Source organism: Microtus oregoni, unplaced genomic scaffold (genome assembly GCF_018167655.1).
Source record: "Microtus oregoni isolate MIOR12 unplaced genomic scaffold, Mior012 000023F_ref0000262, whole genome shotgun sequence".
NCBI classification, from domain to species: domain Eukaryota; kingdom Metazoa; phylum Chordata; class Mammalia; order Rodentia; family Cricetidae; genus Microtus; species Microtus oregoni.
In genome coordinates, this window is record NW_024543082.1 from 28,338,404 (window position 1) to 28,353,981 (window position 15,578).

A 15,578-nucleotide genomic window follows, 5' to 3' on the forward strand; every position below is an offset into this window, starting at 1 on the left:
TCAAAATATCTTTGCCTTAACCTGGACTGACCCTGACACTCACCTTTCCACACAGCTCACCTGGACCATCCTTCCTCAGGGATTCCGGAAGAGCCCATACCTATTTGGTCTGGCTTTAGCTGCTGATCTACTCTCACTGTCTCTCCCTAACTCTAAACTCATACAGTATATAGATGATATCTTACTTTGCAGTCCATCCTTGGAGATCAGCAAAACTAATACCTCCATTCTTTAAAATTTCCTATCCAAAAAGGGCTATAGAGTCTCACTTTCTTAGGTCCAGATGTCTATCTTTCAGGTTATTTACTTGGGATTAATTATTATCCCAAGCCAAAAAGCTATTACCCTAGACAGGAAAAAGCTAATGCAGCTCCTCCTACAAAAGAAATGGTTTTATTGTTCCTAGGAATAGCTGGCTTCCTGTGTTCCTGGATCCTCTCTTTTTCTCTCCTTACCTGCCCCTTATATGAGCCAACTCCAGCTCTCTGCATGAGCCCCTTCTCTATCCGGTTACTAAACCCTTCCAGAGACTCCAGCAGGCCCTTATCCAGGCCCCAGCTCTTCATCTCCCAGATTTAACTCATCCTTTTTCCCTCTATGTAACAGAGAAGGAGGGATATGTCCTTGGGGTCCTAGGGCATCAACTGGGACCTTCCTTTGCACCTGTAGCGTACCTGTCAAAGAAGATGGACCTCACCACTCAGGGCTGGACATACTGCATGCACACTTTAGCAACCACTGAGCTTCTTATTTGTGAGTCAAAGAAATTAACCTTTGGGTCACCCACCACTGTCTTCTCCCACCAAAATCTGTTCCATCTCTTAACTTACAAAGGCTTACAAACATTACCTCCTTCCTGAGTCCTTTGCCTCCAGGTGGCACTAGTAGAAGATGCCACACTCATTTTCCAATGCTGCCCACCCCTTGATATCTCAAATCTCCTCCCTCAGCCTAACATTAATTATTCCCCATCTCACTCCTGCATCGAGGCCTTAGAGGACCTACTGCCCCACCCCTCACATATGCAGGAGGGCAAACTGTCCCAGGCCACTTATATCTGGTACACAGATGGCAGCTCCTTTTGATGTGATGGGACCCGTAGAGAAGGCCATGCCATAGTGTCAGATACTGGGGTGGTAGAGGCACAGGCACTCCCTGCCCATACCACTAATCAGGGGGAATTTAGCCCTTCCCCGTGCCTTCCAGTTAGCATAGGGACAATCTTTAAATGTTTACACAGACTCCAAATATGCCTTTCATATGCTCCTGTCCCACACAGCTATCTGGAAGGAGCGGGGGCTTCTTACTTCTTATAATAAAAGGATCCATAACTAACTCGGGTTACATTATGGACCTGTTAAAAGTCTCCTATCTCCCCAAGGCTATAGGAATTATTCACTGTCCGTCTCATTAGACTGACAATTCTATTATTTACACGGGAAATAACTGGGCTGACCAAGCAGCTAGGACAGCAGCATTCAGAGTCCAAACCTACCTCAATCACCTCAGGGGGTTCATACACTACAGCCCACATTCTTGCATACACCAACTGACACCCAACAAATTCTGTCCTACCTACAGCAGCTCTTTTATCCTATTAGCAAAGCTCTGTTTTATTTTGTCAAGGCTCACCTCCAGCCCACCCCTGAGGACTTAAAAGCTATCACTGCCTCTTGTAAAATCTGTCAAAAGTCAGATCCCAAGACCAAATATCATAGCTTCCCTTTTCCCACCCACCAGGCCAGGGGCTCCCTTCCAGGAACTGACTTGCAGCTTGATTTTAATCATATGCCCATAGTCAAACAAGTTAAATATATCCTGGCTTTGGTGGACACCATATCTGGATGGATTGAAGAGTTTCCACCACTAACAAGAGGGCCCAGAAAGTTTCCGATGTTCCTCTTTGAGAAATTATCCCCCGGTTTGGAATCCCAACCTCTCTTCAGTAGGGTAATGGCCCGGAGTTTACCTCCCAGATCTCTTAAACTTTATTTAAGGCTCTTAATATTCCCTGGCATTTTCATATCCCATACCACCCTCAGTCTTCAGGGAAGCAGAACAAACTAACTGTTCTTTAAAAATCATTAAGATGTTACAGGAGCTTTACCTTGACTGGGTAAAACTTTTGCCTCTGACCCTTTTGGGGCATAGAGTTCTACCCAAAAGCTCCCTTTCCATCTTGCCCTTTGAACTCATGTATGGATGGCCAGTTTTAACTCCTGGCCTCTCACCTAAAACTGCTCCCCTTCCTGATCACCTTCTTACTCTGCTGTTATCCCATCTTTGCTCCCTATTATGGGATTTTACTGCTACTCATTACCTCAACCATGTGCTAATTCATGCCCACCGCCAATTAAAAGAGGAGATCAGGTACTATTCTCTTCACCAGATCAATGCCCCTCCCCACTTTCCCATAAATGTCACGGCCCCTTTAAAGTAATTCTTGTAATTCCCACAGCAGCCTAGGTCTAGGGACTCTTTCATTGGATCCACCTGTCTCACCTTAAACCTTTTACTCTTCCAGCTCAAAATACCCCCCTCATATATGGTAAGTCAAACAGGTCTCTGCACCCTTAAGTTCCAGAGGGCACCAAGATCAGCCACCCTTCTCCAGTTCCAGAAAAATAAAAGTTTCATCACCATACTCAACTCTCATTTGCCCAAAACTCCATATACTCTCCCTCTTCCTCTTTCTCCTATCTGTTTTACCAACTTCTCTATATCTCCAATGTCATACTTAAATTTCCAGTTAACCACTCAGTTGTTATTACAGGGACCATCATCAAACACAGAGCCAGAGGTACAAGGATTCCCAAAAGCCCAGGTGGTAAGAAACAATAATGAGTTTGGGGACAGTCACAGTTCTAGACTCCAAAAACTCACAAAACAGACTTTAACATGACAGGTTTATCACTGACTGCAGCAGTGTCTCCTGGATGGTAAGGTAATACCATGATGCTAAAGAGAACAAGTGCCTTAAGATTTGCTTCAGGTAAAACATTGAGGGGTCTAATAATTCCCCTTTCTAATAATTTCCCCTTCTTTTCCTCCCTTCTCTCCACCATCTTCTATTCCAACACTATACCATCATAATCATAAGCTTTTAATATGCCTAAAATTTATTTCTTTTCAAACACTTTTTCATAAGCTCCAGGGAGCCAATTGGACATATCTAAATAGACCAGACTCGCCCAGAATAAGTATCATTTAATTATTTCCTTATTATTCCTGGTCTTGGGAACCCCTGGGAAATTCCCTCCTCCACCCTCCAAAAACACCCCTCTATCTTCCATATTGGGACTCTACTTCCTTAATCACCATGATCTAAAATATTTTCCAGTCTTAATTTTCTGCCTTTCCAGCATCTTGCAAGGTCCAAGCTGCCAGCCAGCCAGTTGCACGGAGCCTGGCAAAAACACACAGGTAATCAGCCACCCCAACAAGTTGAGATGGTCAGCATCTCAACTCTCTGACTCCCTCAAAAATCATCAAAAAGCAGTCTCAAGAGACCTGATAATGCCCACAGAATCAGCAGGAAGCAGTCACAACAGACTTTATGATGCTCCATTCCCATCCATTAAAGACCCCAACCCCCCCAAATTTTTATAATAAATAAAGAGTGGAATGTAATGATTCAGCCACAGGGCATGGCTGACACTTCTGGGTTCTAGGGCTACTAGTGCCCTCAGGCAGAAGTGACTAATGGCCCCGGGGATCTTAAAGGACCCTGCATGACCCGTGTGTGGCTGGTTGCATCACCAACATCTGACTCAACTGTGTGAGCCCTTGCATGCATGTGTGAACTCTATCATCTGTGATTGACATAACCACCTCATCCCCCTGTGCGCATGCATTAGGCAGCCTTTAAAAGCTCGAGGTACCATCTTCAGCTCTCTCTCTCTCTCTCTCTCTCTCTCTCTCTCTCTCTGCACACCGACCTCACCAGGCCTGTGCACCCCCCCTCCAATAAACTCCTAAAAGGGTCTGTTGTGTGTTCTGTGTTTCCTTCTTGCTTGCACCAGGTAATTTTAGATGCCAATAAAATAGAGAGAGCACTAATTTTGATCTTGTTTTCTGATTTTAAAGAGATGGTTTTTAAAGATTTCACTGCATGAGTGTTTGTTCCTTTTTTTTTTTTCATTCCCTCCCCCTGACAGGTTTACTCTCTGTAGCCCTGGCTATCCTGTAGCCTGGAACTCACTTTGTAGACCAGACTGGCCTGGAACTCAGAGATCCTTCTGCCTCTACCTCCCAAGTGCTTGGGCTAAAGGGATGCACCACCATCACCAGGCCAGTGTATGATTTTATAATTACCCTTCAGCACATTTGAGTTTCTGTCTACTCATAGCTGACCAAGAACTCCCCCACCCACCCGTGGCCAGGTTGTGCTATCTCACTCTGTATCCCAGGCTGGCCAGGAACTTCCTGTCTTCTGCCTTCAGCTCTCAAGAGCTAGGATTAGGGCTGGAGAGATGGCTCAGAGGTTGAGAGCACTGACTGCTCTTCCAGAGGTCCTGAGTTCAATTCCCAGCAACCACATGGTGGCTCACAACCATCTGTAATGAGGTCTGGTGCCCGCTTCTGGCCTGCAGGCATACATGCAGACAGAACACTGTATACATAATAAATAAATAAATAGAAATTTAAAAAAAGAGCTAAGATTACAGGTTTACATGATCATGTCTATTTTTTGAACTATAACTTCTAAAATGACAAATGGTTGTTGATTACCAAATGACTTTTAAACCTGACCTCCAGAAACTCATAATGATATGTATTAATTATACTTTTGTTCAAAATACCATTCTTGGTTTTTATTTTGTCTAGCAACATGGATTGGTTTTTGTTATGCCCAGATCACAGAGTACCCCCAAAACTAACTAGGAGACTGAGTCCTGTATATAAGAACAAAGAGCTTTTATTCTTACAAACGTTTGCAAACTTGGTCTCTGTGTATCCAACTTATTTGAGTGATCAGAGAGCTCAGTTAGGGTTGGGCTTTTATAGTAGCAATGGTGGGGGTAAGGGATTTCTAAGGTTCAGGACCCCCGATTGGCTGACATTTGTCTAGGGGCATCATGGTGAAAAGCAATGGGCGTGTACTGGCAGGTGATCCTATCTACAATGGTTGGAATGTTAGAAATTTCCTTTGGATGATCTGTTTCTAGGTGGTGCCTGGGAAGTCTCAGTTTGTGGTCTTTATTGGAACCAGGTGTTTGCCTTTGGGTTTGGCAAACCCACCCACACAGCAGTGAGCAGCCTTTCACCTCTTTAGCTTCCTGAATGCTTCACCCAGGGAATCGATCTTCTGCCAAGACAGGTAGACTAAATCTTACCCCCCCCAGGAAAAATCTTTGGGCCTCTTGTACTCAGCAGCTAACGGCAAGCACTGCTTCTAAGACTGGTGTTCTCCAAGGACTAAGGAGAAGATTTGGGATTGGCTGCATAGCTAAAAAGCGGTCTCATTTTTGTTCATCTGTCCCTCCCAGATCTGTCTAATGGCGTTTGATAATTTAAGATATTGTTAACTTACTACTTCATCCATGACATTTAATAGTTTCCTGTTAAAATACACACAAGTATGCCTCTTTAACAGGCTTCCTAATCCAGGACTAACAGGTGTATCTCTAAAATCCAGAGTTCCCAATTCCCTTTAATTGTCTTCTAAAATGTTCTTTTAACCTAAAGCAATAGCCTTTTGCTATGACACCAAAATGTAAATCTGTTCCAGTTCTTTTACAGGTTCCAAGAAAAAGTTCTGCTATGTTAACCTCATCCAGTTTCTGCTGCCTGGGCCAAGACCAACTCACAAAGCACTCTCCAGATAACGCCAAACACCTGCACCAGCTCTTGGAACTTCACCATTGGTACCAACTCTCCGGGATCAAGGACACCTACAAACTAAAATCTGGTTTTATATGCCATTGTATCCCAATTACACATTCAAGCCTCACCTATACAACCAGGGCACCTCTCTGTCCCATTCTTTGTGGCAGTTAATGACTTCCATGGCTAGCCCCATTTTATAGCACCAAGAATAACAATATTTTTTTCTCCTATTCACCTGCCTTCTCAGTTTCCTCCAAAAGCAGCTGCCTGAAGACTCCAGGATGACAGTAAACCGGAAGCTGCTCCAGCCACACTTCTCGCTGAGCATGAGCCCACCAACTTTCAACTCTCCCCTCTCCCTTGTCACCCCATGCCTGCAGGAAGTAGCCAGACTTGAGCCGATATCCCTACATACAAAAATTCGGGGATGTTTGATGGGAACTGAGACTCCCAGCCCTCTAATACCCCTATATCCAAGGAGTCTGGGATAATTGGAAGCATCATCGCAGTCCCTGGTATCCATCCTAAGCCCCCTCCCCCTCGGAGATGCCTTGGTCCAGACACCACCTCCGGGAAACCGCCAAGTGCTGACCCCTCCCCAGGGAGGGTCAGGACCACTCCCACAGGCTATTTAGACTCACACCAAAAAAAAAAAAAAAAAAAAGAAAAAAAAAAAAAGAAAAAGAAACACGTGATCTCGGGGTTTGCCAGGACTCCCCCCTCTTTGTCTTTCCCCCACCATGCTCCCACGCCACCCAGGAGCGCTGCATTCATTAAACATGGTCATCTTTGATTTGGTCTAATCTGGTCTGATTGGAGTTATTTTTGCGTTGGCAGAGTGGCTCCTCTTAAGGATTATTTCTAACAATTACACCTTTTTTTCTTGATAAAACCGTTTATACATGACTTTGCTATGTTTTTCTTAGGATCATTCTAAAAATTCATTTGATCTGTTTTAGAAAAGCAGTATTAAAGTATGGAAATGTGTCCAGCTTTTCCCTTGCATTTTACATTATAAGAAGCTGTTGTCAGTGTTCTCTAGCCAAAGGCCACCTCTAGAGAAGCCTGTGATTGAATGAGTTGTGTTTGTTATTCTAGCAGCAAGGAAGAGTGCTCTAGGTAGGGACTGGCAAGCAGAGAGGTGGTCAAACCTGTTAAACTGCTTAAAGTTTGCCGGGTGGATTTGGATTTGAGTTTAAGAATGTGGGACTTGCCAGAGGATTGGAAAGTAGAGGGATTCTGTAACTCGACATCCTTTTAAAGAAAGTTATGCATACTTTTAACCGAAATGGTTCTTCCTGGGTACTGGGTACTGTATACTGAACTCAATCTTCAGCTTTAATTTTAATATCATATAACAGCTGTACTTAACCATGAGATACAGAAGAGTACTTTGATATATTTAATATACCATGTAGTTGTCAAATCAAGATAATTAGTATTTCCAACTTCTCAAATATTACAAAATTTTTATGTTTGAGCCCTTTAAACCATTCTCCTATAGTTATTTAAAAATATGTAATTAATTGTGGGATATAGTTTTGTTACTATCCTATGACAACAGGATTACTTTCTCCCCTCTGACTTTATTTTGGTACGCACTGTTCCTCCTTTCACTGTTATTTCTCTTACATCCCCTTCTTAATCTCTCGTGACCCCATTGCAATCTGTATTTCTATGTCTTCAGCTCACTTGGTTTCCACAGATGAGAGGAAGCATGTGCCTTTTGTCTTTTTATTCGATTTATTTTACCTGACATAGTGCCTCAAGTTATATCTGCATAGCCATAAATGATATGATTTTTGTGAATAATATTCCATTGTGCATATATAGCACACTTATTCTTTCTTTCTTTTATTTATTTATTTATCAAGTGATGAATACCGTGGTTGATGTCATATCTTGGCTATTGTAAATAGTACTGAAGTAATTATGGGCCTGCACATATGCATTTGATTGCTTATTCCATTTCTTTTGGATAAATAACCTTGTGGCGGGATTGCAGGGTAACATACTGTGCTAATTTGCATTTCTCCCTTCTGCAACAACCTGCAAGACATTAGGATTGACCTGACTGGGGTGATGGGGAATGAAGAAATGACTCACACATACAGAAAAGCTGGGATCTGTTGGGTAGTGAGCTCCGATGGAACTGCAATAGAAGGTTGAAAGCTTAGGACGTTTATTATATATCACTGAACAAGGAGTCAGATTTATTACAACTGAATGAGGAGGTGGGCGAGCTAGCCTTGGTAGTGGGTCTGTATAGATGGCAGTGCTGGACTGCAGTCTTGGAAGTTGTGGTTGATACTTTCTGCATATATAGTCAGTCTCTGTCCTTGACCAAAAGAAGGCTTTGCCATTGCCCTGGATCTGAGGCATTGGGGTCCTTGACATGGCCATGTTTGTGTCAACAATATACATTCACTTGGGATTTAATCCTCCACCAATAAACAACAATTTTTAGGACTGTCCCTGTCTCTGCATCCTTGCTAGCATGTACTATTTTTATCTGGTGATAGATTCTAACAGGCATGAGATGCTATGTCATTGTGGTTTTGATCTACAACACTGCTGTGAACAACTGTTATCTTATCCACACAGAGAGCAGCATTGGGCGAGGACAAGTTATATTTGCAACAGTTGTTTCCATTCGTAAGGAGAGAAGACAGTTGATGTTTTGTGGATTGCTTGAACAACATTATGATGTGTGGGTTTCTCTCATCTTATTATGATCTTAGAGTGACCTTGTCTGATGCAGGCATGATGAGATAGTATCCTATTGTACAGTAATTGTGAATCCCAGGCTACCTATTGTGAAAGAGTTCTGGGTGGAAGTGTAGACCAGTTCCTAGCATCCAGGTTAAATATTACAAATTTTTAAATATTTAAATTTGTAGTCATATTAAAATTTACTAAAAAGTGGATGAATATATCGTGTTATCATGGGACCAAAAACATTTTCCATTGCTTATGGGAGTATAAATTGGCAGAACTGTCTTGGGAGTGTGTGTATCAATGACTTAAATTATCTTACCATCTGAAAATATAGTTCATGAAAATGAGGACACAGAGACAGAGCCACCAAAATTGTGCAAGAGTGTACCTAGCCGTTTTTTTTTGTAATAGCTCAAAAATGGAAAATAGCTCAATCACTTATCAAAAACAGTAAATTCAGGGTGATGACTTCATTCAAAGAGATGTGTTGAATAAACACAAGAAAAATTAAGACAGAGGCAAGATTCTGCACATTGTAGAAGTATGTTGCAGAATTTCAAAATTAGATCAAAGATGCATAGGGTTATATGTTTAATATCCCACATAGTAACAAAATAAAATCAACAGACAAAAGTATGCACACAGTAGAAATGAGTATGATGCCTATTCATGTGTGGAAGGTATTGACTGGAAGAGAACATGGATACTGAAGAAAAATATGCATCTTAATTTTGCTAGTGTTCACATGGAATTCTCCATGGAGACACACATTAAAGATATGTATATTTCCATGAGAGGAACTTATCCCTCAGAAAACAACAACAATAAAAATATACACACACAACAATAAAAGCAATCAATGTAAAAACTATCAACACTGAAAGAAGTACAGCCAAGTTGACTACTCGTGAAACACCCATGTTTTTTAACTCACCTTTCTCAGGTACAAAATTCTTCTCAGTGCTTGGCTGTGGGTCTCTGAATCTGCTTCCATCAGTTGCTACATGAAAGCTTGTGCTTATCTTCAAGGTATGTAAAATAAAATAAGAAGAAAGAAAGAAAGAAAGAAAGAAAAAAAGAAAGACAGACAGAAAGAAAGAAAGAAAGAAAGAAAGAAAGAAGCCCAAAATCTCTTCTCAGTTTCGCTCACAGTTCAAACCAGTGGCATTTAGCATAGCAGTGAGCACCATTTCTAGGTTATGCTAGGGGAATCTCTGGTGGGATGACCTCTATGCTTAGCAAGCTTATGGCTGTGATTATTCCCCCAGGCTTATTAGCAATTAAAAGTTCAATGCCTGTGGGGAGATGGAATGTTGCAGGTGCAGAGTCAAACTGTCTTGGGCCATTTTTGCTCCAAGTGTGGGGAGCAAATGAAGTCCTAACGAAGTGTGCATTGCTGACATGGTGATGGCCATATCAAGAAACCCAGTGTTTCAGGTGCATGGGAATGGCCATGCCTTTCCTGGGTGAGGTTCAGAGTAATAGCAAAACCTTCCTTGGGTCTGAGTGTGAGTGTTGACAGTGTGTGCTGAAAATGTCCACCATAGCTTTCTCACTGTGGTTCTTTATAGCCAGAAGACTGCCCCCTCCCCAATAGGAACTGTCCCTACCAAGATTAACGAAACCTGCTTCCTTGTTCTGTATAAAATAAAAAAAAATCTGAGCTTCCAGGTACTGAGGCTTCTCATCAGACTCCAGTTTTTATGTTCATATGTCCACGTATCTGTGTTTGTCCCTTCTTCACTTCCTGGCTGACCTAGTTAGGTCAAACACTGGAGCTGTGCAGGGCACAGCATCTACATGTTGTTTATTGCCTACCTCTGTGTGTGAGACCCAGCATTTGTGTGACTTCAGTAAATCCTCCTGGAACATACAGATAGCTAGTTTCCACTTACTTAAAATCCTAGCGCCTGGGACCTATAACAGAGGTTAGAGATCTAGCCTATGCAGCCACTAGTGCATTCGCATAGCGTCTTGACAATATCTTTCTTCGTTCTCTTACACAAACTCTCCGTGAAACTAAGACTGCATTCATATGACACTTGGGATGCCTTAATCTGCATCTCTAGTCCACGGACACTCACGTTATGAGGTGGAGGCAGCAGAAGAATCAGTTCAAGCTCATTCTTGGCTACACGAATCGGAAGCCAGCCTGGAATGCATGACCCCTTGTGTCATAAATAAATAGTTAAAACAAATGTTAAGGTTGATGGTGATGTTTTAGAAAAATACTAGGTAGTACCAAAAAGCAAAGCAAAACAAAATGTTTGCTCTTTCCTGCCTTTTATTTTGAGGCAGGTTCTTCCTATTAGCCCAAGCTGAGAATCTGAGATGACTTCTAGAATGCTTAATTGGCAATTTGAATATTGATCCTCTTAAAATTTGTGAAAGGTGTCTGTGGCTGATTCTTATACCCATATCTTTTTGTTCCAACAAAATTGACCTTTCTCTTAAGATAGTCCTCCAGTTTCCCCCGTGCTATTTTCTTACTAGAAATGTTTCTTAGATATCAGCTTCCTCATGCTTATAAGTAGCAGTATATAAACAGGATGCGTAACTCGGACAGGTGGTGTTTTAAGTACTTTTCACGTATGAATTTATACCTTATGAAATATTAGCTCCATTTAATAGACTAAACTGAGGCAAAAAAAAAAAAAGAGGTAAAGCTCATGCATGGGCATGGAGCTAGTAAGTTTTGTAGCTGGGACACAATCCTAAACAGGTTCCCATTTGTTCTCAGGAAATGCTGACCACATCAACCCTCAGAAGTCTATCCTGCACTACCCATATCCAGGTCTGAGAAGTCTATCCTGTACTACCCACATCAGCCCTGAGACTTCTACCCTATACTGCCCACATCAGCTCTTGATATCTATCCTGAATTACCCACCTCAGTCTTGAAAAATCTGACCCAAGTTTACGTCTTTGTTTGCACCTGCAAATAAGTTTGCAGTGTCCTCCGGACTACAGAGAGTTAATTACCTCTGGATAACCCAGCCGCAGCTGTTGCTGCCTTGAGAAAGCACCTGGCAGCAGGAGCTATTTGCTTTATGCCCTTCAGGGAAGGGTCACCTTTCTGCATGAAAAATTTCTTTTAAAACCCTACTCTCCAGGCATAAAATATACATAATGAGGGGAGTGCACTGAGATCAAGTCTGACTGCTTCTTCTACTGCAGTTTCTTGTATTTATCCAGTTTTTTATTCTTTGGAAATGTCAGATAAGACATGTTTTCATCATATCCACCTTCTACATCTCTGCCTCTTAATTTCTCCAGAATTTACCTAATCTTGACTGGCACTGAGCGCTTGGCGGACCATAGGACAGGGTGGGAGATACCTTTTTAAAATGTATATAATACCATCCCCCAGGATGTCCTGCTGAACCACTCAGCTACAACCTAACCCATGTGCGGGAACTTCTTTATACAAATTACAGTGCAGAGCAGATTTATTTTCATCCATGAGACAATAAGAAGGAAAACATTCTTCAGGCAAGTGGAAAAGACAGACTTTAAATTACTGACTCTAGGACCGGCAATAAAATGGCTGCTCCTATTTGCCACCACTCAGTTGGCAGCTTCCAAGTCAGGGTGACAGGGTGCAGGCATGTTTCCTCTCCCTTCTCCTCCTCTTCCTCCTACATCTGAGCCTCCTCATTTCGCCTCTTCAGCTCAGCGATTTCCTTTTCCAACAATGCTTCATTTGTGTTCTGTTTAGGTATGAACTCTCTCACAAATTTTAATGTCTACATAAATAAAATAGAAAAGAACTCCATTAAAGACTATCTACGAACCGAGAGGCAGTTGATCCAAATATTAGCCCATGAACCAGAAGTGCCCAGATCATAGCAGAAAAATATTCCCAAGCTCTGTCAGACCCACTAAATCAATACCTGCGTCTTCAAATGGACCAGGTGATTCATATGCATATTGAAGGTCCCAAACCCAAAGAGCAGATCAAAGACATTTAAAGCCTCTAGGTAGATGCAAGTGCCTACTTGCAGTGAGTGATGAAGAATATCAACTGTGGAGATCACTTTAAGGGATACGGTTTTCTTGACAAGTTTTTCTTTTTAGTTTTTATTTTATGTCTATTGGTATTTTGCCACGGGTGTCTGGTCCCATGCAACTGGAGTTACAGACAGTTGTGAGCTGCCTTGTGGGTGCTGGGAATTGAACCTGGGTCCTCTAGAAAAATAGTCAATGCTCCCAACCACTCAGTCATCTCTCCAGGCCCTTGACAAGTTTTCAATCCTGATTACTTGTATCACGTGGAGATTGACTGGCTACAAATAACCCATTTTCAAGACTTAGTGCTCTGACACAAGGGTCAACTGCTTACACCTTCATAGAGCCGCTTGGTTGAGCCCATTGCCTAACTGGGGTGGAGAACTTTTGTGTGACATTTTCTTCAATTTGACTTCCTGAGACGCAATGGGCTTAGTGAAAGAGAAGGTACACTTTGAGCCAGAGTGCTCACCAACTATTACGAAGGGATCCCAGAGATTATCAGAACCAGTTGGCTACTTACTTCGGTATCTCCAATATTAAAGGCTGAGGCATGCAGATTTTGCAGGACATTGGTTAATTCTTTTTCCATACTTAGAGCAGTTGTCATACAGTTAACATGATCCCAGTTGTTCATTTCAGGTCTCTGTTGGAAATGAAGGTAGTCAATTTCCTGTCTCGGGTAATTTCTATTTAAGAGGAGGACTAGGTTTGTGAGTGAGAAGGATTTCACTCTTCGTATAGCACAGTGGAATCAAAGCCTTAACGACTGGCACCTGGCTCCCCTCAGTCATCTTGATTAATTGATTTGGACATCAGGACAGTAAAAAGATCCTTGACAAATTCAGTTGCTGCATAGCAAGGGTATTAAGGGCAAAAAGTACAGGCTAATAATTGTTCCATTGCCTTTGAAATTCTATAATGATGGTTGGATTTTGTTGTGTAGAAGATAAGTACTTCCTTCATAAAAACACATCTAAAATGACATTTACAGATGAATGGATGCGACAGTCTTTGGGTAGCCCTGGCTGTGCTGAAACTCACTCTGTAGACCAGGTTGACCTCAAACTCACAGAGAGCTGCCTGCGTCTGCCTCCCGAGTGCTGGGACTGAAGGTGTGCGTTGCTGCCCCAACTATTCCTGAGCTAGGATACAACAGTTAAGATCAGATTGTTTCTTTGGAGTGTTGGCATTCAGTGAGACCGATGTAGTAAGAGACATTGACGACACAACAATAATAAATCCTTGAGGGTCTACCTGAATTTTCTGTCCACTGAAAAAGGATGGTACAGCTCCAGGGAGAACTCTTGAGAGCCCTGCCTCTAAGCTCTTCAGAGGAGTAGTATCATCTGAGGAGTTTAAGACACAGCTTCTTGGCCCCATTCACAATCAGGTTCCTTGGGTCAGGGTGAGAGTCATGAATTTGCATTTCTCACTGTCCTGATATTGGACTGGGGTTTGTGATACAGAGATCTCCATGGCTGATTCATTGAGAAAAGCTAAACAGGTCTGTTGTGGCCAAGCTTTAGGCCTGAAGATAATGACTCATGTTCAGCTACTAAGAACAAGAATAAACTAACTAGTAAGTTTAGGTAGCAAGCAGTTGTATTTAAGATCTAGTCAAAAGCCCCCAAAGAAATGATCAGAATAGAATTACAGTCACCTGAATATCTGGAAGGCAGACCTTATTACCTCTTCCTGTGATGTATTTCAGAGACTTTTTTGCTTCGTGCCATCTTGTCACAGCCTGGTCCTGAACATGTGCTCCAAAACCAGCCATTGCCACCTCATCGTTGTAATAGTAACTCTAGGATTGGGGTGAGAATGTGGGGGAAGAGATGGCAATAAGAGAAGTTAAAATTTTAGGTAGTAATCTCATGAAAACAGTTGATTGTCTCAGTGGTCATCTAGAAAAGGTCTTTGGTTGTTCCTGGGTGGCTGGTTTGTCCTTTAAATCCTAGAATTTTCTCTTCCCCTGAACTCAGACTATACCAAAGAGCAGTCACCTAAACAAGTCCCTAATCTTTCTACAATATGACTTGTCTATGGGTCAGATATGTTACCATACACACTATCAGTTTCATTCAGTAACCGTATAGATCCGTGACAGAAGCCTAGTGCAGATTTACTAAAAATCTAAGAGTAGATTTATCGTACTAATCCTAGAATACCAACGTTGAGTATGAAATTGCATTAAGGTGTTAAACTGCTTATTCTGAGCCAGGTAGTAGTGGAACCTACTTCCCAGTACTCAGGAGGCAGAGGCAGGAGGATCTCTGTGAGTTAGAGGCCAGCCTGATCTACAGAGTAAGTTCCAGGATAGCCAGACCTACACAGAGAAAGTCTGTCTTGAAAAACAAAAAACAAAAAAAAAAAAAAATAAAAAAAAAACAACTATTCTGCCACCATTGGCTTTTGCCCCAATAACTTTGGGAACTCAACTGGAGAATTGTGATTCTCCTTTTCATAGCCTGTAATTTGCTATCAGAGTTATAAATTAGCAAAGTCTCCCTATTGAACCACTGTTTCACCTAATGTTAGACTGCAAGGTAAGAAGTAAATGTATCATCACCCAGATCAGAGCAAAGTCCCCACATAGCTGCCCAAGAGCCCTACTAACCAAGAAATAATAAACATCACTGATGTTCATCAGCATACAGGCGACTTGATGTATAGCAGTTAAAGACTCGTCGGGAATGATTTCCACTTTTGCTCTCTTCTTAGGTGCCATTTCAGCAATAGGAAATTTCAGCCCTAAGATGTGCTGCCTATTCACTGGAGAGTCTCTTAAATACTAAGAAGAGTGATCACAGCCCACTCCTCGCAATGAGATGAAATCACGACCACCTGAGGCTGCAACTGCCAATCTACCAACAGAGATATTGTGCCTGGGTAAAGAAATCAAGTTAAATGGAGAAAAATGGATTAGAAGGGGATGCAAGGATTTGTCTTCTAATTTCTTCAATGGCCAATCTTTCTTCTCAGTCTTTTTTTTTAAATTATCATTACTAATTAAATTTATT

General features: G+C 41.9%; 1 protein-coding gene across 1 annotated transcript in view; it reads right to left on the minus strand.

Moving 5' to 3' along the window:
* LOC121461634 (soma ferritin-like) overlaps positions 1-15,286 on the minus strand; it is a 44,389-nt gene extending 29,103 nt beyond the window's left edge. The window contains 4 exon segments of the mRNA XM_041672724.1: positions 12,069-12,293; positions 13,079-13,201; positions 14,219-14,362; positions 15,176-15,286. Coding sequence (XP_041528658.1) covers positions 12,069-12,293; positions 13,079-13,201; positions 14,219-14,362; positions 15,176-15,286 — 603 coding nt within the window.
* Between the last annotated feature and the right edge of the window lie 292 nt (positions 15,287-15,578).